General features: G+C 45.8%; 2 protein-coding genes across 4 annotated transcripts in view; one reads left to right on the forward strand and one right to left on the reverse strand.

Annotated features, from left to right (window-relative positions):
- The window catches only part of BEND7 (BEN domain containing 7), a 108,574-nt gene that overhangs the window by 3,759 nt on the left and 85,068 nt on the right, over positions 1-19,747 (reverse strand). The gene's annotated exons all lie outside the window — the stretch shown is intronic.
- LOC135972874 (uncharacterized) lies at positions 858-13,992 on the forward strand. Of its 2 annotated transcripts, XM_065553348.1 has the most exons (3): positions 858-998; positions 11,800-12,383; positions 13,368-13,992. In XM_065553348.1, the coding sequence occupies exons 2-3, from the start codon at positions 11,879-11,881 to the stop codon at positions 13,610-13,612; spliced, it is 750 nt and encodes a 249-aa protein (XP_065409420.1). In that variant the 5' UTR covers positions 858-998; positions 11,800-11,878; the 3' UTR covers positions 13,613-13,992. The 2 variants fall into 2 exon arrangements, with proteins under 2 accessions (XP_065409420.1, XP_065409427.1); XM_065553355.1 differs by lacking the exon at positions 858-998 and having other exon boundaries at positions 11,259-12,383; positions 13,368-13,987.

Genomic DNA, 19,747 nt, shown 5'->3' on the forward strand with positions numbered 1-19,747 from the left:
TCCGCGCGGGGTTAACCCCTCCCCCACACATACCACCCTCCGCCGGGAACTGGTCCCCCCCCTCCCCAACGGGCTCCGCGCGGCACAAGTCGGGGGGTTAACCCCTCCCCCACACATACCACCCTCCGCCGGGAACTGCCCCCCACAACGGGTGCCGCGCGGCACAAGTCGGGGGTTCACCCCTCCCCCACACATACCCCCCCAACGGGCTCCGCGCCGCACGAGTCGGGGGGTTAACCCCTCCCCCACACATACCACCCCCCGCCGGGAACTGCCCCCCCCCCCAACGGACACCGCGCGGCACGAGTCAGGGAGTTACCCCCACCCCCTCGTCGGGCCCTGCCCCGTTAACGGTCTCAGCGCAGCACGGGCTGGGGGCTAACCCCCCTGCCCCCCCCCGGGGCTCCACGCGGCACAAGTCGGGGGGGTTAACCCACACACCCCCGCCACTGGGCTCCCTCTGCTCCCCCTCCCCCACACACTGCTCCCCCAGGCTCCGCGCCGCACGCGGGTTAACCCCCTACCCCACACCACCCCCTATCGGGCCCTGCCCCCCCGGGCTCCGCGGCGCACTGGGGCCAGAGGCCTTTAACTGCAGCTACCTCCCTTTAAGGGGAGGGAAGAGCAGAGAGGAGCCGAGACTCCGTGCGCTAGAGCGGGAGGGAGCCCGGAATGAGGGAGGCCTCTAACCCCGGAGGGGAATGGGGGTGAACCCCCCCCGGGGATCCCCCGCCCTGCAACCCCGGAGGGGAATGCGGGTGAACCCCTCCGAGGATTCCCCCGCCCTGCGACACTGGAGGAGAACGGGTGGATGTAACCCCTGCGGTGGGGAGAATTGTAAACTCCACTGGTTTTCTCACGTCTAGTTGTGGGGAGTGGAGTGTTCACTACTCGGTAACTCCAGCCATGCACGCGGCGGGGGATTGAAATGCAAACTTCTGTGAGCCTCCTGTGTGAAGCTGGGAGAGTTGGGAATCCTAAGCATGCAGCGAGGCTGAGTATGCAAACTGCACTGTGTTTTGCATGCTCTTTAGTGAATTGTTGGAAAGATTTGTAGCACAGACAGTTTTGAGATCGGTCTCTGTCTGGACTACTTCAGTTTCAAAGCATGCTCTTCTCTTTCGGGAGAGAAGTATCATTCACCTTTAGGGCACTAATCGCTTTGTAAAAAAATCTTTAGTTCATACTACCACATAGGGCTTGAAAAAAATCCAAGTAGGTTTTCCTTGGAAAATGCAATTAACGTCTACAGAATTTAAGCTTTCATTTAAAAAACAAACACCACACCACACAACTAGCTCTTAAATATCCCTGGATGGAGGGTCACTAATGCTGTGCTGTCTTCCTAAGGGCTTGTGTCTACACAGGGAAACATACCAACATAATTACACCACTTTTACTACCTGTGTGGGCACTCTTTTCCAGTACCTGTTCCAGTTTAGCTTATACCATTTATAGTGCGACAAATCTGCAGGGAGACAGCTCTAGAGGTACAGTTAGGAGCAGGATGTCTTGGATGTGCTGCCCACCCATTTGAGCAGAGAGCCTTCGGGAGGTGTGTCACTAGCTGGAGCATGGGTCCTACTACCCCAAAAGAGGTCTCTGCACACTGGGGGAAGGGGGAAGCACTTGATGGTACTATTCCATTAGTGGGGGTTGGCTCCTGCTGCCACCAAGCAGAGGGTTTCGGCTAGAGTGGAGGCTGGTCCTAACACCACTTAGGGTTTACAATTTTGGTTGGATGGATTCCTGGAGGTTCATCACATAGCATAATCTTTAATTAAAGATTAATTTTTAGAGCCTTCAGGACAATCCTAGTGGGTTGGCAACCCTAACACCACTCCAGCAGAGGGTTTTGCAGGATATGAGTGTGGACTCCCCATATGGAACCTTCTCTGCTGGCCTGGTAGGAAGCCTGCCCACCCAAGAGCCCTCTGTATGGTGGGGTAGTGTTGGCAGGGGACCTGTTACCGCTGGTCTTCAGGATTAGGGTAACCAGACAGCAAGTGTGAAAAATTGGGACGGGGTGAGGAGTAATAGAAAATGACCATATATATAAGAAAACAACCCTATAAAATCGGAACATCTGGTCACCCTATTCAGGATGGATGTGGCTTCACTGCTCTTCAGCTGCTTCTCCGTTTTAGGACAGGGTGGGAGTTAGTCCAGGAAAAGAGAAACATCAGCCCTTACTTCTCACCCCAGAAGAGGACTGTGTATTTGGGGGCTAACACAAATTGATTGGAGGACACTCTAGGTGGTAACTGATTTGGTATGGGGGGTGGTGAGGCAGCAGTAATTGGAAGCCCAGGGTCTTGAGGCCCAAGCAGTGGATTGACCATCAGGAGACAGAGGATAAGGGAGTGTAGCTTGGGAGGTGCATGGTTGTATTTCAACCTGATGATAAGGCTTAGTTCTTGATCTAATAGGTATCAGGAACATTTTTTTCAAGCTCTATATATAGGAAAAATATAGGAATATTTGGGTTAAAAATCATTGCTTAAAAATAAGTCATTACCTCAGCTGCAAATAATGTGTTGGAATATTAACATCAAGAGAAAATTTAAAAATATTACTTTCAACCCTTTACATTTGTTCACATTTTGCATTTTTCATGTGGACTGTGATAGACTAGAGTCAGTTTCAGGTGTTTACAGTAACTTTTTTGCTTTCATGTGGTTTGCGTGGGCTGGTCCCTGCGGCAGTGTTTGATTGCAAATACTGCAAGGGAGTGTTTAAGTCCAAATCTGAAAAATAAAAATGGTGTTCGGTGGCTCAATAGGTACTTTAATACCACCTTTGACCATGTCTGCATTGAGGGGAAAAGTTTGTATTTTTAAACATGTTAAAATCCTAGTGTAGACAATGGAAATTGGGGTTTTAGTACATTAAGTAGTAGAGGTAAACCTCAGGAAGAAGCCTAAAGTTTATCTCATCCAGATAACATACTAAAATTATAATTTGCTTGTCTACACTAGGATTATAATATATTAAAAAAATCTTTTAAATCTATGTTCCTAGCTAAAGGCTTGAGAAGTTAGTTTCACTGAGCACTCAGAAAGACTCAGTCCATCCCAAAGTGTTTGACTGCTTTTGACTGTGTCTACACTAGGAAATTTAGATGATGCTTTAGGGTCTGAACTTACAAGCCTTACTGGGTTTGCCAACTGTATGATAAGAGGTGTTGTTTTAAAATTTATTAGATAACATGTAGGGCTGGTTGAAAACGGAATTCCTGTCCCATGGGAAAATACAATATTTCAACCTTTTGTTTCATCCCAAACTGAGACATAGAGTAGAAATCTTGGAGTTTTTCATGAAACAAAATATTCTGAAATATTTTGACTTTAGGAAAATGTTTGTTTTGATTTGGTCAAAATGTTTCAACTTTATCATCTTGATTTTTATATTATATTCAATAATACAATGTAAAAGTTTAAACAGTTTAGTCAGAACAAATTTTTTTATTAATTTCCCATAGAAAATTTCAATGAAATCGATATGTTCCAGCAAAAAGTTTTGATTTTGTCAAATCAGCATTTTCTGATGGAAAAGCCGTCCAGCTCTAACATGTTTTAACGAATATGTTTTAAAATCCTAGCATAGACTGTGCAAGTTGTATTATAACACATTAGCATGTTGTAGCCTAGGCTTCCCCCTGACCGCAGGGTTCACTTTGACCAGCTAACCCATGCTAAAATATAACTTGCCCTGTTGAATGTGTTTTGAAAATACACTCTTTATACCTGGTGTAGACATGCTCACGGAACTAATATTTGGTGGAACTTCTTACTTCAGCTATAGTTGTGGGATTTTAGGGTCTGTTTTAACCCAAGTGTAGGATTGGGCTCTTAATTTCATTTCAAATGCATGATGTGACGATAAGGTGCTCAGATACTGTGGTGATCACCCTAGTATAAGAACCTAGATAGAATAGAATATCATGGTGCATATTTTTTTAAGATTTCTTTGATGGGTTATTACAAATCAAACATTTCTTCTGTTACTGGCTTTTTTCCCTCAGTGGCAGTATAAAACTCTGTCACCATTTATAAGAGTACCTCTCTCCAATCCCCTACCACCAGCTATTTTAGTTAACAAAATCAAAGTTTGGGGGCTCCCACTCCTTGACAATATCTCCAACGTACTTGCCCTAAGCCAAAAAGTGAGTCAGTGCAAGACCCAGGAGTTCTTGCTGCCACTTTTAAGGCAACCTTGCTACCATCTCTCTTTTTAAAAGAGCTCTTGTGTTTAAATTTGAAAAATTCTGATAAAATCTTTAAAAAAAACTAAAGACCCATAAGGAACATAGATGACATTCAGTCTAGTTCAGGGAGCATACACAAACCTCTCTGTGCCCCTTATGTCCCACTTAATACAGGACCTACATGGGGTGTAAGGCTTGTTATGGCCCTCTGGACTGTAATGTATTTCACCCAATAACTGTTCAGGGAGTCTAAATCTACTGTCATTGCAGCCTCAAGTCGCTGGATGCCCCAAATAAATCAGTAGGGTTGTGCAGTTGTAACAGACGGCAGAATTTGGCCCACATTGTATGTTCTCTTGACATGTTTCAGACACATCATGTTTTATTAAGAGAATAGGCCTGATTCTCCTCTCATATCAGTGTAAAATCAGATGTAACTCCAATAGGGTTACGCTGATGTAAGCGAGAAGAGAATGAAGCCTACCACGTACAGCAATAGCTAAGGGGAATGGAGGGTAGGGGGAATTGCAACTGCTCAAACTAAATACATTAAAACATGCACCAAGCTGAAACATTACAAATGCAGAGTCTCATTCCAGGGCACGTGCTGTTAACATGTTTCCAAAAATGAATCTGACCTCTTGGAATCTAAAATAATAAAAAGGGCCCAGATTTTGGTCTTTTTCATTTGACTGTATAACTCAGAAATGGTTCTGATTTTTTTAATTGATTTCATTTCCAAGAAAACAAAACCACATTAACAAAGAGAGCCAAGATGCTTTAGCTTAAAACTTGTCTGGCTGCACATGCCTGGTAAGTTTTCTTCTCAAATGTGAATATTTTGTTTTTAAGGATAGCATAGGACCCAATTTTGTAATTACAGAATAGATCAAAAAGGCTGTTAGCATATTGTATTGTGCAATTAAGTACCTAATTAAATAATTAGGTGGTGGAATCTCCTTCCTTAGAGGTTTTTAAGGTCAGGCTTGACAAAGCCCTGGCTGGGATGATTTAGTTGGGAATTGGTCCTGCTTTGAGCAGGGGGTTGGACTAGATGACCTCCTGAGGTCCCTTCCAACCCTGATATTCTATGATTCTATGATAATTGCCTGCTAAATCAAAGAGTGTCTTTTGTGGAACTGTCTTTGAAAAAGTCCAGTCTAAAAATAAATAGAAACAGAGGAAAATACATTGTTGCTTTTCTTTTCTGTTTTTAATTGATCTTTAATTTGTGAGAGAATGTCATGCTCCTGGGCCCGGTCCTGCAAGATGCTGAGCAACTGACGTCGTTGCGAGTTGGAGGTGCTCAACAACCTATAGGATGAGCCCCCATGAAAGAACAGGACTAATAACATATAGCTGCTTTGCAAACTTCCCTGTATAGATCTGTTAATATACTTCAAGTTCTTCAGCTGCTCCAGTCCTAAGCCTCTCCTGAGTGGAGATTGTCTGTTTTGCATGAAGGTTTTTATAATGTGGACAAATGGGGAATAGGATGAGCAATCTCCTAATCACTTCTGACCTACATTTTTAGAAGGTGGGTTGATCTATGGCAAGGGGCAGTTGGAGATCAGGTGATGTTTTGTGCAAATTGAGCCAGTGTGATTGTACCTGTTTTTATAAGATATGTACATGTACCTAAAGGCTTTGATAGCAATTTTAATTAAGTCTAAAAAAATCAAAGCATCTCCATAGGTGACAAACTAGTTCTCTTAACCAGTGGTTCTCAAACTTTTTGCCATCACACTATTGCCAACCCATAGTATTTAAAAATCGTGAGTCAAGCGCCCAGAGAAAGTAATGAGATTAAAAGAAATAACTCATGATTTAAAGTCAAATAATACATCATGGGTTCTTTTTCTTTGCCTTCTGATTTGAGTCTTTAGTGGTACTCAACTCTTCGAGCTTTTCTCCACAAGCAGGAGGGTTAGAAACTTACTTTGGAAGAAAGCTGAGATTCTCAGCTTGTTCCGTAAGGGTGCTGGCTTCAATCTGGCCCCAGGTCAGGGGACAGGCAATGAGATATGGGGCCTTGACTCCTAGACCCCTTACCCACGACTCTGGGAGCTGGGCTTTAAGCCAAACACCAAATATCACAAGAGTTGTGATAAACTTTCTTCCTTCTCCACCACTCCTCTGGGTTTACCCTTCCCACAGGATCAGGATCCCAGGGTTTCCACTTTGCTTTCTCCCCACCAGGTTTCCTCCTCTCTTCACTAGCCCCAGAAAGTGACTGCAGACTACCACGAGACAGCCTTCTTCTGCTTTCACTTCCTGGCTTTATACAAGCCCCCAACTACTCCTGCCCAGATGGGCTCCATCTTCAATTAGAGCTTGACAGTCAAGCCTAAGTCTCACCCCAGTACACTGCACCTGGGGAATTAACCCCTTCTGAGCCACCTGAACCCCTTCCAGGGTGAAATGGGGTGAACACCCCCATCACAATCAGATGAGATGCATGCTCTCTATACAGGTTTTCTCTTGGAGGAGTTTCCACTTGCAATTTCCCTGAATTTTCCCACCAGGGATGGATTTGTAAAATTTCCCCCTCCTAAAGTCATAGATCTCAAGGTAACCGCAGAGGGCAGGAACAGCCACATGGGGACCAGCGCTGTTACACTGCTCCCTGGGCTCCTTCTTCTTCTGGGGATGACAGCGCAGCAATACAGAACACTTAAGCTGCTAGTCAGCACAGTGATTCCTGATTATAACATTCAAAAACCAGTAGGAGAACACTTCAATCTCCCTGGTCACTCAATAACAGACCTAAAAGTGGCAATTCTTCAACAAAAAAACTTCAAAAACAGACTCCAACGTGAAACTGCAGAACTGGAATTAATTTGCAAACTGGACACCATCAAATTAGGCCTGAATAAAGACTGGAAGTGGTTGGGTCATTACAAAACCTAAACCTAATTTTCCCCCACACTAATTTCCCCCTACTGTTACTCACACCTTCTTGTCGGCTGTTTGAAATGGGCCACTCTCATTACCACTACAAAAGTGATTTTTCCTGCCTTGGTATCCTACTGTAACTGACTTGTCTCGTTAGACTGACCTCACACTTGGTAAGGCAAATCACATCTTTTCATGTGCTTTGTATTTATACCTGCTACTGTATTTTCACTCCATGCATCTGATGAAGTAGGATGTAGCCCACGAAAGTTTATGCCCAAATAAATTTGTTAGTCTCTAAGGTGCCACAAGGACTCCTTGTTGTTTCAGTCAGTTCAGGCTTTTTCTAACAATGGGGTCTGTAGTGTGGCTGGTAAGGCCTGAAACTATTGTGTTATGACTATATTTACAACCTTGAAAAGCACATCAATGCATGGGATTTCTTTCAGATTCTCTACATGCTTGTTCTAGCTAATGTTTTTCTCCCACTACATTCTCAGCAGGTCTGCAAGGACTGAGGGTAGAGGACTGGCCTCTTATAGGGGGCACACGCCAGGAAATGCAACTGGTTGGTGCAGTCAGAGTGGTCTCTGACCAAGTTAAAGATTTGGTTTGCTAGAACCTCTTGTGTTGCTTCTCTGCAGAGATGCTTAGCTGCAGACGGTGAAGTAGGGAGAAGCTGAGGGGTATGGTAAAGGACTGAGATAGTGCAGACCTTAGCTGCTGATTGTAGGGTTCCTGGACTGGAACGTGGAGTAGTGGGTGGTCTTAGTTTCCCATACCCACCACTTGATTGGGAAGACTGCCTGGGATGGCACCCAGCCAGTGGGTCTAGTAAGACTTTGTTCCTCTGGAAGGGGAAAACTGGTGATCTGGATGGAGGGCCAAGCCATGAAGAGGAGTCACTGTGACTTCTAGAGAGCAAGATGGACTGTGGTCCAAGGGAAGGGGGCATCAGACTGGGCAGAACTGATCCCCAGATGCAGCGATGAGGACATAGGCACATGAACTAGGGACATGGGGTGCTGCACCACCCCAAGGTTTTATGTGGGGCTCTGCTCCTGGCCTGCACACTGGGTCAGGGCTGCCGGCCCCGCTCCCGGGCTCTGCTCCTGGCCCCACACGCAGGGTCTCAGCCTCGCACCCAGGGCTCCACTTCTGGCTCTTCCACGCAGGGTCCTGGCTGCTGGCTCCACATCTGGGGCTCTGCTGCTCGCCCTTCACTCGGAACTCCACTACTGGCCCTGTGCCAGCCCCCCAGCTGTGGCCCCAACCTCAGCCCCCTTCTACCTGTCCGGTCCACCCCCCCCCAGACATGACCCTGATTGAGTGGGGCACAGACGGGGTAAGGGAGCTGGCTTTTAGCACCCCCACTATCAGGGTGGATAAAAATCAATTATTTTAAAAAATGAAAAAAATCAGATTTTTTTATTTAGATCAAATTTTTTTGATAAAATGCTTTTTGAGGAAAACACCTATCTAAAGAAGCAACAGAGGGTCCTGTGGCACCTTTGAGACTAACAGAAGTACTGGGAGCATAAGCTTTCGTGGGTAAGAACCTCACTTCTTCAGATGCAAGTCTTGCATCTGAAGAAGTGAGGTTCTTACCCATGAAAGCTTATGCTCACAGTACTTCCGTTAATCTCAAAGGTGCCACAGGTCTTGCATCTGAAGAAGTGAGGTTCTTACCCACGAAAGCTTATGCTCCCAGTACTTCTGTTAGTCTCAAAGGTGCCACAGGACCCTCTGTTGCTTCTTTAGATAGGTGTTTTCCTCAAAAAGCATTTTATCAAAAAAATTCGGTTTAAATAAAAAAATCCGATTTTTTTCATTTTTTAAAATAATTGATTTTTATCCACCCTGATAGTGGTGGATAAAGACTTGCATCTGAAGAAGTGAGGTTCTTACCCACGAAAGCTTATGCTCCCAGTACTTCTGTTAGTCTCAAAGGTGCCACAGGACCCTCTGTTGCTTTTTACAGATTCAGACTAACATGGCTACCCCTCTGATACTTGACACCTATCTAAAGATAGTTTTAATTAAGATACATTATAACTCAAAGATAGCTCATCATGGAATAGGGATTATAAATGCTAATTCTATACTATGGGACAATATATTCATGTAATGTTTAAAAAAAGTTTTGTAAATGTGTTCCAATAGTTCATGGATTAGGGACCCAATCTTATGGGGTGCCAGGGGCTTCTGTATAGATTATTTAGGTTAATTTTTCTATCTACCCAATGGGACTCAGTGCTCAGTCTTAGGGTTAGCATATTTTAATTTAAAAAAAGGAGGACACTCCACGGGGCCTTGGCCCCACCCCAACTCCGCCCCTTCCCTGCCCCTACCCCTTCCCCAAAGTCCCCGCCCCAACTCTGCCCCCTCCCCTGAATGCTCCGCCCCCAGCTCCTCCCCCTCCCCTGCTTCCCGCGAATCAAAATGTTCGCGGGAAGCCTGAAACAGGGAGGCAGCAGGTAAGCTGGGGCTGGGGCCGGGCGCGGCGCAGCCCAGTCCGGCCGGCCCAGGCCAAGAGGCTCTGGCCCCGGTGTCTCCCACCCGGCTCGGCTCGGGCCCTAGGGTGCCGGATGTGGTTCCAGCTGAGCGGCTCCGGCCCGCCCTGGCCCCAGCGGCCCCGACCGAGCACTGCCGGCCCCAGCGGCCCCGGCCCCTGGCCGAGCACCGCCGGCCCCAGAGGCTCTGGCCCCTGGCCGAGTACCGCCGGCCCCAGCGGCTCCAGCCCGGACCCAAGCCCCACAACCCCTCCCTCCCTATTTTCCCAGACATGTCCGGCTTTTTGGGATTTCCTCCCGGACGGGGATTTGAGGCCTAAAAAGCTGGACATGTCTGGGAAAATCCGGACGTATGGTAACCCTACTCAGTCTAGAAGATACCATCAGAGATGCTTAGTTTTGCAGTTCTCAAACTGGATTTGTGTCTCCGGAGATAACATGCTTGTTAACAGAAAAAATGTGTTTAAATAAATAATATATAGAGGTGAGAAATAACAGACCTCAACCCTATTGTCCTTCTGCAAATTTGTGTACACAAAGTCAATCCCTTACCTCTCTCTAAAAGTGAAAAGTTTCAAAAAGTTCAATGAATAGACGATTGTTGGGTGCAGAATAGATCTGGACAAGGAGAAGAAGTCTGGAGATAAATGTGAGAAGAGAGGGACAGGCAATAGAAACAAAAGTGAAACTGTTTGAGCAGCATATTCCAGAAGTCTTGAGGTCTTTCTGAGTGTAGCCTTCATTGATTTGAGATCTACCATACCATTCTCTCACTAGAAGGGAAAACCTATAATGGAAGCAGGCCGTAAAAGAGACCCAGTTTGGGAATAAGAACCATTCAAGAAATATATGTTTGCTGATGATGTTTTAAAGAAAGTCACACCAGTGAACAGGTGGAAATCACTTAAGCACTTGGATTCAGAGACTGTTGAAGTGATAATCTCACTTTTACCAGCAGTAGCTTCTTCTGCCAGTGTAGAAAGAATATTTTCTTCCTTTGGACTAATTCATTCCAATTGAGAAATTGTTTGGGACCTGAAAAAGCAGGAAAGCTTGTTTTTCTTTTACAGATTATGAACAAACAGGAAAATGAAGGTGAAGATGACTGAGTTAGCTGCAGAAGCCAATATTTTAAGTTTCTCATGTTGACCTGGCTGACATAGTCGATTTTTGTGTTTTTTAAAAAATATTTCATTTAACTATTTTAGTTAAAAATAATTTTAACAAACACAAACCTGATTTTAAAAAACTTGAATGTTTAACTAAATTCAAAAATTCATATGCTTGTTTTGTTAAAATATTATATGTTTGCCATTGAAGAAAAAATTCCAGAATATATAACGTTGTTTTAGTTAAATAAAACAATTTAAATGTCTGTCTGGTGATGTTCTCCTCCTAATACAGCATGGCAATAAAATCCTCCGAATATTAATGATTAACCTGTTGAATTGGAGATAGTTCACCTCCAAATGATTTCATAAATATCTGCTTCAATTACCTTTGGTAAATGAAATAAGCAAACAGTCATTCATTTTCTGATATAGCTGTAAAACTAATCTGAAAAGTTTTCAAAATAAATCACTTTAAAAATGTATAGTGTGTACCTTCTAAAATGAAACCTACATCTAGCTCTGAGTTGTGAAGAATATATATTAAGGTTATAACAAGCAACAAGAATGCACTTATGTAGAAATCCATGATTAAATCGAGTCTTCCTGACTAGTGATTTAAATCAAATCCACCCTGCCCACTATTAAAAGTTCCAGTGTCATTGTATGAGGCGGTGCACCAGTGGTGAGTAAACCCAATGACACTAATATTCCACACAAAATGTGTTAAGAGAACACTAAGGCCTGGTCTACACTATGACTTTAATTCGGATTTAGCAGCGTTAAATCGAATTAACCCTGCACCCGTCCACACAACGAAGCCATTTATTTCGAAATAAAGGGCTCTTAAAATTGATTTCTGTACTCCACCCCGACGAGCAGAGTAGCACCAAAATTGATATTGTCATTTCGAATTAGGGTTAGTGTGGCCGCAATTCGATGGTATTGGCCTCCGGGAGCTATCCCACAGTGCACCATTGTGACCGCTCTGGACAGCAATCTGAACTCGGATGCACTGGCCAGGTAGACAGGAAAAACCCCGCAAACATTTGAATTTTATTTCCTGTTTGCCCAGCGTGGAGAGCCCAGGTGATCACAGATAGCTCATCAGCACAGGTAACCATGGAGGCCGATAATCGAAAAAGAGCACCAGCATGGACCGTACTGGAGGTACTGGATCTGATCGCTATATGGGGAGAGATTCAGTGCTAGCAGAACTTCGTTCGAAAAGACGAAATGCCAAAACTTTTGAAAAAATCTCCAAGGGCATGATGGAGAGAGGCCACAATAGGGACTCATTTCAATGCCACGTGAAAGTCAAGGAGCTCAGACAAGCCTATCAAAAAACAAAGGAGGCAAATGGTCGCTCTGGGTCAGAGCCGCGGACATGCTGCTTCTACGCCGAGCTGCATGCAGTTCTATGGGGGGCCGCCACCACTACCCCACCTCTGACCGTGGATTCTGAGGCGGGGGTAATCTTATCAGCTACACCTGAGGATTCTGCGGACGGGGAAGAGGAGGAGGAGGACGAGCTTGCGGAGAGCACACAGCACTCCGTTCTCCCCAACAGCCAGGATCTTTTTCTCAGCCTGACTGAAGGACCCTCCCAACCCTCCCAAGCCAGTATCCAAGACCATGACCCAATGGAAGGGACCTCAGGTGAGTTTACCTTTTAAAATATAAAACTTGTTTTAAAAGCAAGCATTTTTTAATGATTACTTTGCCCTGAGGACTGGGGATGCAGTCGCAGCCAGTACAGCTACTGGAAAAGTCTGTTAATGTGTCTGGGGATGGAGCAGAAATCCTTCAGGGTCATCTCCATGAAGCTCTCCTGGAGGTACTCCAAAAGCCTTGCCACAAGATTTCTGGGCAGTGCAGCCTTATTCCGTCCTCCATGGTAGGATATTTGACCATGCCATGCTAGTAGCAAGTAATTTGGTATCATTGCATGACAAAGCCTGGCAGCGTATGGTCCCGGTGTTTGCTGGCATTCAAGCAACATCCGTTTTTTATCTCGCTGTGTAATCCTCAGGAGAGTGATATCGCTCATGGTAACCTGGTTGAAATACGGGAATTTAATTAAGGGGACAGAGGTGGCCGTTCATACTGGGCTGTTTGCCTGTGGCTGAAAAGAAATCCTTCCCTGCAGTTAGCCAAGCGCAGTGTGTGTGTGTGGGGGGGCCCGGGAATTGGCCCTAAGCTTTTTGCGTTTGGCTAGCAGGGATCTTCCCTGATACCAGCCACACGGTGGGGGGAGGAATAAAGCGATCATCCAGAAAATTGGATGATACCAGCCACGCAGTGGGTGGGGGGGGTTAGTTTGTTTTCTGCTGCTGAAGGTTAACAGGAAAACCGCAGCACTCAACAGGCTTTGCTTGGTATGTGTGAAAGGAGGGCGCAGAAGCCGAAAGACAATGACTTACCATGGCCGCATGCAAGCCGAATTCTGTTGCCCGAACCTGCGTCTGTGATCTCTAGCAGCAAAGCCACAGGCACTCAATATTAAGAGGCAAAATGCGACCTTGCACAGAAATCACATGTGCTATGTAATGTGAATAGTGTTGGTCACCGTGAAAGAGTATAAGCATTGTTCTGCAAAATGTATCTTTTTAAAAAATTCTCTCCTTTTTTCCCTCCCTCCAGCAGCTGCAAATTTTTCAAGCCTCCCTCCTCCATCCCGAAGGCTATCTCAGATAAGGCGTCGGAAAAAGAAGACACAAGATGAGATGTTCGCGGAAATCATGGAATCCACCCGCAGTGAAAGAGCTCATCTGAATGAGTGGAAGGACACGGTTTCAAAGTATAGGAAAGAAGCCAGTGAACGTGAGGACAGGAGGGACCAACGTGAGGACAGGAGGGACCAACGTGAGGACAGGAGGGACACTTGAGATGAGAGGTGGCGGCAGGAAGATCAGAGGAGGCAGGATGCAACGCTGGGGCTGCTGCGTGAGCAAACAGACATGCTCCGGCATCTGGTGGAGCTTCAGGAACGGCAGCAGGATAACAGAGTGCCGTTACAGCCCCTGTATAACCCCCCTCCCCATGTTCCATAGCCTCCTCACCCAGATGTGTAAGAACGCGGGGGGGGGGGGAAGCTCCGTACACCCTTCCATTCCACCCCAGTGGACAGCCCAAGCAAAAGGCTGTCATTTTTTTAACCTTTTTTTAGTAGCCTTTTCCTTCCCGCCGATCCTCCTTCCAAACCCACCCGGGTTCTCTCCCTCTTTTTATAATCAATTAATAAAGAATAAATGATTTTTAAATGATAGTGACTTTATTTCCTTTGAAAGCAAGCTGGGGGAAGGGGGAGGGTGGGTTCCTTACAGAGAATGAGTCAATAAAGGGGGCGGGTTTTCATGAAGGAGAAACAAACAGAAATTTCACATTGTAGCCTGGCCAGTCATGAAACTGGTTTTCAAAGCTTCTCTGATGTACAGCGCTTCCTGGTGTGCTCTTCTAATCGCCCTGGTGTCTGGCTGCACGTAATCAGCAGCCAGGCGATTTGCCTCAGCCTCCCACCCCGCCATAAAGGTCTCCCCCTTACTTTCACAGAGATTGTGGAGCACACAGCAAGCAGCAATAACAATGGGGATATTGGTTTGGCTGAGGTCTGAGCGAGTCAGTAACGATCGCCAGCGACCTTTTAAACGGCCAAATGCACATTCTACCACCATTCTGCACTTGCTCAGCCTGTAGTTGAACAGCTCCTGACTCCTGTCCAGGCTGCCTGTGTATGGCTTTATGAGCCATGGCATTAAGGGGTAGGCTGGGTCCCCAAGAATAACTATTGGCATTTCAATATCCCCAACGGTTATTTTCTGGTCCGGGAAGTAAGTCCCTTGCTGCAGCCGTTTAAACAGATTAGTGTTCCTGAAGACGCGAGCGTCATGAACCCTTCCCGGCCAGCCCACGTTGATGTTGGTGAAACGTCCCTTGTGATCCACAAGTGCTTGCAGCACCATTGAAAAGTACCCCTTGCGGTTTATGTACTGGGTACCCTGGTGCTCCGATGCCAAGATAGGGATATGGGTTCCATCTATCGCCCCACCACAGTTAGGGAATCCCATTGCAGCAAAGCCATCCACTATGACCTGCACATTTCCCAGAGTCACTACCTTTCGTAGCAGCAGCTCAGTGATTGCTTTGGCTACTTGCATCACAGCAGCCCCCACAGTAGATTTGCCCACTCCAAATTGATTCCCGACTGACCGGTAGCTGTCTGGCCTTGTAAGCTTCCACAGGGCTATCGCCACTCGCTTCTCAACTGTGAGGGCTGCTCTCATCTTGGTATTCTGGCGCTTCAGGGCAGGGGAAAGCAAGTCACAAAGTTCCATGAAAGTGCCCTTACGCATGCGAAAGTTTCGCAGCCACTGGGAATCATCCCACACCTGCAACACTATGCGCTCCCACCAGTCTGTGCTTGTTTCCCGGGCCCAGAATCGGTGTTCAACGGATAGAACCTGCCCCATTAACAACATGATCTCCAAAGCACCGGGGCCCGCGGTTTGAGAGAATTCTGTGTCCGTGTCCATGTCCTCATCACTCTTGTCGCTGGGCTGCCATCGCCGCCTCCTCCTCTCCTCGTTTTTCTGGTCCTGGCTCAGCATAAACTGCACGAGAATGCGCGAGGTGTTTACAATGTTCATGACTGCTGTCTTGAGCTGAGCGGGCTCCATGCTTGCCATGGTATGGAGTCTGCAGTGTTCACCCAGGAAAAAAGGCGCGAAATGGTTGTCTGCTGTTGCTTTCATGGAGGGAGGGGTGAGGCTGTACCCAGAACCACCTGTGACAATGTTTTTTGCCCCATCAGGCACTGGGATCTCAACCCAGAATTCCATTGGGCGCGGGAGACTGCAGGAACTATGGGATAGCTATGGGATAACTACCCACAGTGCAACGCTCCGGAAATCGACGCTAGCCCCGGTACATGGAGGCACACCGCCGAATTAACGTGCTTAGTGTGGCCGCATACATTCGACTTTATACAATCTGTTTCCAAAATTAGAATTATGTAAATTCGGATTAATCCCGTAGTGTAGACATACCCTAAGACTGCATGGTTAAACATCTGGCAGTCAGGAAATGCCAACATTAAGGTTGCATGTGTAATTTAACTGCTTCCTGCATTATCATACAGTTCTTAAGTATAACCTTAGAAATACATACTTTTTTGTGTGGCATCCCCTAGGGTTTTTAAAGGATTTCTTTCTTGAGGACTTCAGAACTGTCTGGCTTGCAAAAAAACCTGGCCATAGCATGTATAAATTCCATGATCTGGAACTACTTGGCCAGATGCCACTGTAATGCCAATGTCTCTCCACTGTAACTCTTAAGAGCTCCTAAGCTGCATCAAAGCAGGGCTGTCTCCTGTGTACCTTACAAAGGGCTGGTCCACACTAATCCCCACTTCGAACTAAGCTACGCAACTTCAGCTACGTTATTCACGTAGCTGAAGTCGAACTATCTGAATTCGAACTTACCACAGGTCCACACGCGGCAGGCAGGCTTCCCCGTCGACTCCATGTACTCCTCTTGCCGAGCAGGAGTACCGGCGTCGACGGCGAGCACTTCCGGGATTGATCCGGGATCGATTTATCGCGTCTAGACAAGACGCGATAAATCGATCCCAGAAGATCGATTGCTTACCACCGGGCCCAGAGGTAAGTATAGACGTACCCTAAGCATGCAGCAGCACTCCTTAACCTTGCTATATGTTAAAACAACTGCAAAGACTGAATTTCTTAGGTCTCTTTCTCTGATGATTCAGTATTATTAGCAGTTAGATTGCTTTTGCCAAAGAGTATATACATAGCCACGTTACATTTAAGCAATGTTGCTTGGTCAGTTTAGCCCCCAAATTTAAGTTATGTAACTCTGTTAATCAATAAAGAAAAACAATGGAAATATTTCTAACAAAACAAATAAGCATCCTCCTGTAGTATTTGTAACTAATACATTGTAACAGGTTGCTGACATAGGAGAACTAGAAAATAGAACTGATTAGAACCATAACTGTAAACCATGAAAGCAATTAGGGTAGTGTCCTAATTTAAGTTGTGTAGGGGCGGGAAATGGTGATAAGTGATAAAGAAGTATATATTAGGCCCTAATCCTGCAAAGACACCTTCATGTGCTTAGCTTTACAGTCAGAGTAGGACTACTGACTTAAATGAACATACATATCATAGAATGTCAGGGTTAGAAGGGACCTTAGGAGGTCATCTAGTCCAACCTCCTGCTTAAAGCAGGACCAATCCCCAGACAGATTTTTGCCCCAGATCCTTAAATGGCCCCTTTAAGGATTGAACTTGTAACCCTGCAGTTAGCAGACCAATGCTCAAACCACTGAGCTATCCCTCCTTCTTACATATACATAACTCTAAGGACAAGTCTTTGCAGGACTGAGGCCTTATATGTTAAATAGTCTCATATGTTAGTAACGAGTTTTCAAAATATGGGATTTTTTAACCTGATTGACATTTTGAACTGCATGATAAATGTAAACGGCCCCTAGGATTTCTCACACTTTTCCCTAGTTCTTGCTAATAAATGTTATTGTCCGCTTTCGCTAACTCACTTTCCACTTCCTCCTGCAAATCATTAATACATAGTAGTAAATAACCATGATTCCAATACTGACCTCTGATACGCCTCAATATTTACTTTTTACTCAGACAAGCAGATGTTTGTTATGATTTTGTTTTCTGTCACTCATTAAGGACTTTGCCCTTACTTTGTGATAAGTTACTTTACTTAATATTTTTTTTATGAGGGAGTTTATCAAAAGCCTATGAAAATCCAAGTAAATTATGTTTACCCAGCTCACTGTTATCCACGGTTTTATTACATTTTCCCCAGATTATTGTAACAGTTTTCAGAGCGCAATTTTCCCTTATGGAAGCTGTGCTTATCCAAATGTGCTGCTACCCCCTTTCACCCCTCCCCCCTTACACACATACAGACATACACACAGACACACACAATGATGGGAAGGCAAAGTGCATATCTTGCAACTGTCCTAATTTCCATTCCACATAGATCTCTCTCTGATTCGGGCATTTATGTGGCTGTCATTACTGAGGTAACGAGGCACTTATCAATTTTTAATGCATTTATCCTCACAGCACCCCTCTGAGGTAGGGAAGTGCTACTATCCCTATTTTACAGATGGAAAATTGAGGCACAGAGATTAAGTGATTGACCCATGGTCTCAGAGGAAGTTTGTAGCAGAGAGAAAACTGAATGTGTGTCTCAAGTCCCAGGTTAGAACCCTAAATGCTGGACTATCTTTCCTTTCTCCCCCTCCTGCCACCAAAACTAACTGTACATGATTTTAACCCCTTTGTCATTGGATACTGCTGCTATTCCTGTGCCTCAACATTCTCTGAAGTTCGTCAAATGAGATCCATCAACATGGGAGTGTTTAATCCCTTAATGGTATAAGGGCCAGTAGACAGGACACTGGACAGGGACTTAGGTTCTATTCCTGGCTTGGGCACTGACTTGCTGGATAATTCACTTCTCTCTGTCCCTTAGTTCCCCATCTGTAAATGGGAACAATAATACTCCATCTCACTTCTTGTGTGTTTAGATTGTGAAGTCCTTAGCACAAGGCTCATCGCTCATTCTGTGTTTACACGGTGCCAATTGGATGATGCCTCCAGGTGCTAGTGCAATACTAGATAAATGTAATGCCAAACCATGAAACTGAAATTCTGGCATTTCACCGTGTACATGTGAATGTATCCCACATAACTTCTGTCCTTCTCCTTTGCTAGTCCTGATGTGAGCCTCACTTTAGGTCTTTTGTCCTGTATTTGGGTAGGCTGAAAACAATAGACTATTCACTTCTTCGCTTTTATGTATTTATTTCTCCTTCATCCCATTGGTTTAATAATGGCTTGCGGCTACACAACTTTGCACGGATCCTGTTGGATCTCACAAGAAAGTTGGCCACGGTCGGGGCTTCAATGAGGGAGTGCCAGAGAAAACCCAGCATGCCATAGGAACTGGTGTGGGTGATTCAGTAGGTGAGCCTCTACCCCACAATTCCTCCAGGAGGGTGGGGGTGAGGTTTGAAGTTCCAGCCTCTAGATGTGAGTTCCTTCACTTGTGATCATTCTCACATGTGCAATTCTTGCATGATCCTGTTTTCAAGAGGGGGCAGCTGTTTGGTCTGGTATTTCTCCCTCCCCTCCCAATTTCCTGCCCTAATCAGTTGGGTAATGCTGCTGTGCCCTGTTCAATAGCTTCCCCACTTCCATTCCTAGAAACACACACAATATCGGGAAAGTCTGTAGTAAATGCATATTTTGACCCCAATCCTGCAACTGCATCCAAATGGGCAGGCCTCTGAACCGGCACAGATCCCATTGACTCTAGTGGGGGCTCTTTGGAGGCTCAGATTGCAAAGATGCGATTGCAAGATTATAAAAAACTGGGTGAAATCCTGACCCCACTGATCCAATATCTTACAATTCCCAGGTGACATCCACCCCCCCAACACACACAACTTTTGTTATTCTGGGAGCTGGGTTAAGCTTTGTTGAAGCTGGTGGATGTAATTGTAGCCCTTCATTCAGGATAATATAAGAAACAATCAAGCTTCTTTGTGGAATAGACAGTTGAAACTATAGAAGCCACAGCCTCAGGGCCGGTGCTTCCAGTAGGCGACCCTAGGTGGTCGCCTAGGGCAGCAGGATTTGGGGGGCAGCACTTTGCCGCCCTCAGCGGAAATTCAGCGGCGGGGGGGGGTCCTTCCACTCCGGGTCTTCGGCGGAAATTCGGGGGCGGGTCCTTCACTCGCTCCAGGACCTGCCGCCGAAGACCCCAGGCCCCCTGAATGCTCAGAGGAGGAGTGCTGCCGCCTAGGGATGCAAAAACCGTGGCGCTGCTCCTGCGCAGCCTGGAACGCAGGCCATATAGGGCCAGTCAGAAACTCAGCTATGTAGGTGGAGGGGGTTTTCTGGGCATTGTTAGAGGGAGCTGTGTGTGTGAAGATGCAGCCAGAAACACTGCAAACC

This window comes from Chrysemys picta, chromosome 1 (genome assembly GCF_011386835.1).
Source record: "Chrysemys picta bellii isolate R12L10 chromosome 1, ASM1138683v2, whole genome shotgun sequence".
Lineage (NCBI taxonomy): Eukaryota > Metazoa > Chordata > Testudines > Emydidae > Chrysemys > Chrysemys picta.

What these genes read in the sequence shown, in the direction of transcription:
- LOC135972874 (XM_065553348.1), top strand. Translation starts at nt 11,879, where the DNA reads ATGGACCGTACTGGAGGTACTGGATCTGATCGCTATATGGGGAGAGAT. An exon ending in CCCAATGGAAGGGACCTCAG is followed by an intron (nt 12,384 to 13,367) that starts GTGAGTTTACCT and finishes CCCTCCCTCCAG; the next exon opens with CAGCTGCAAATTTTTCAAGC.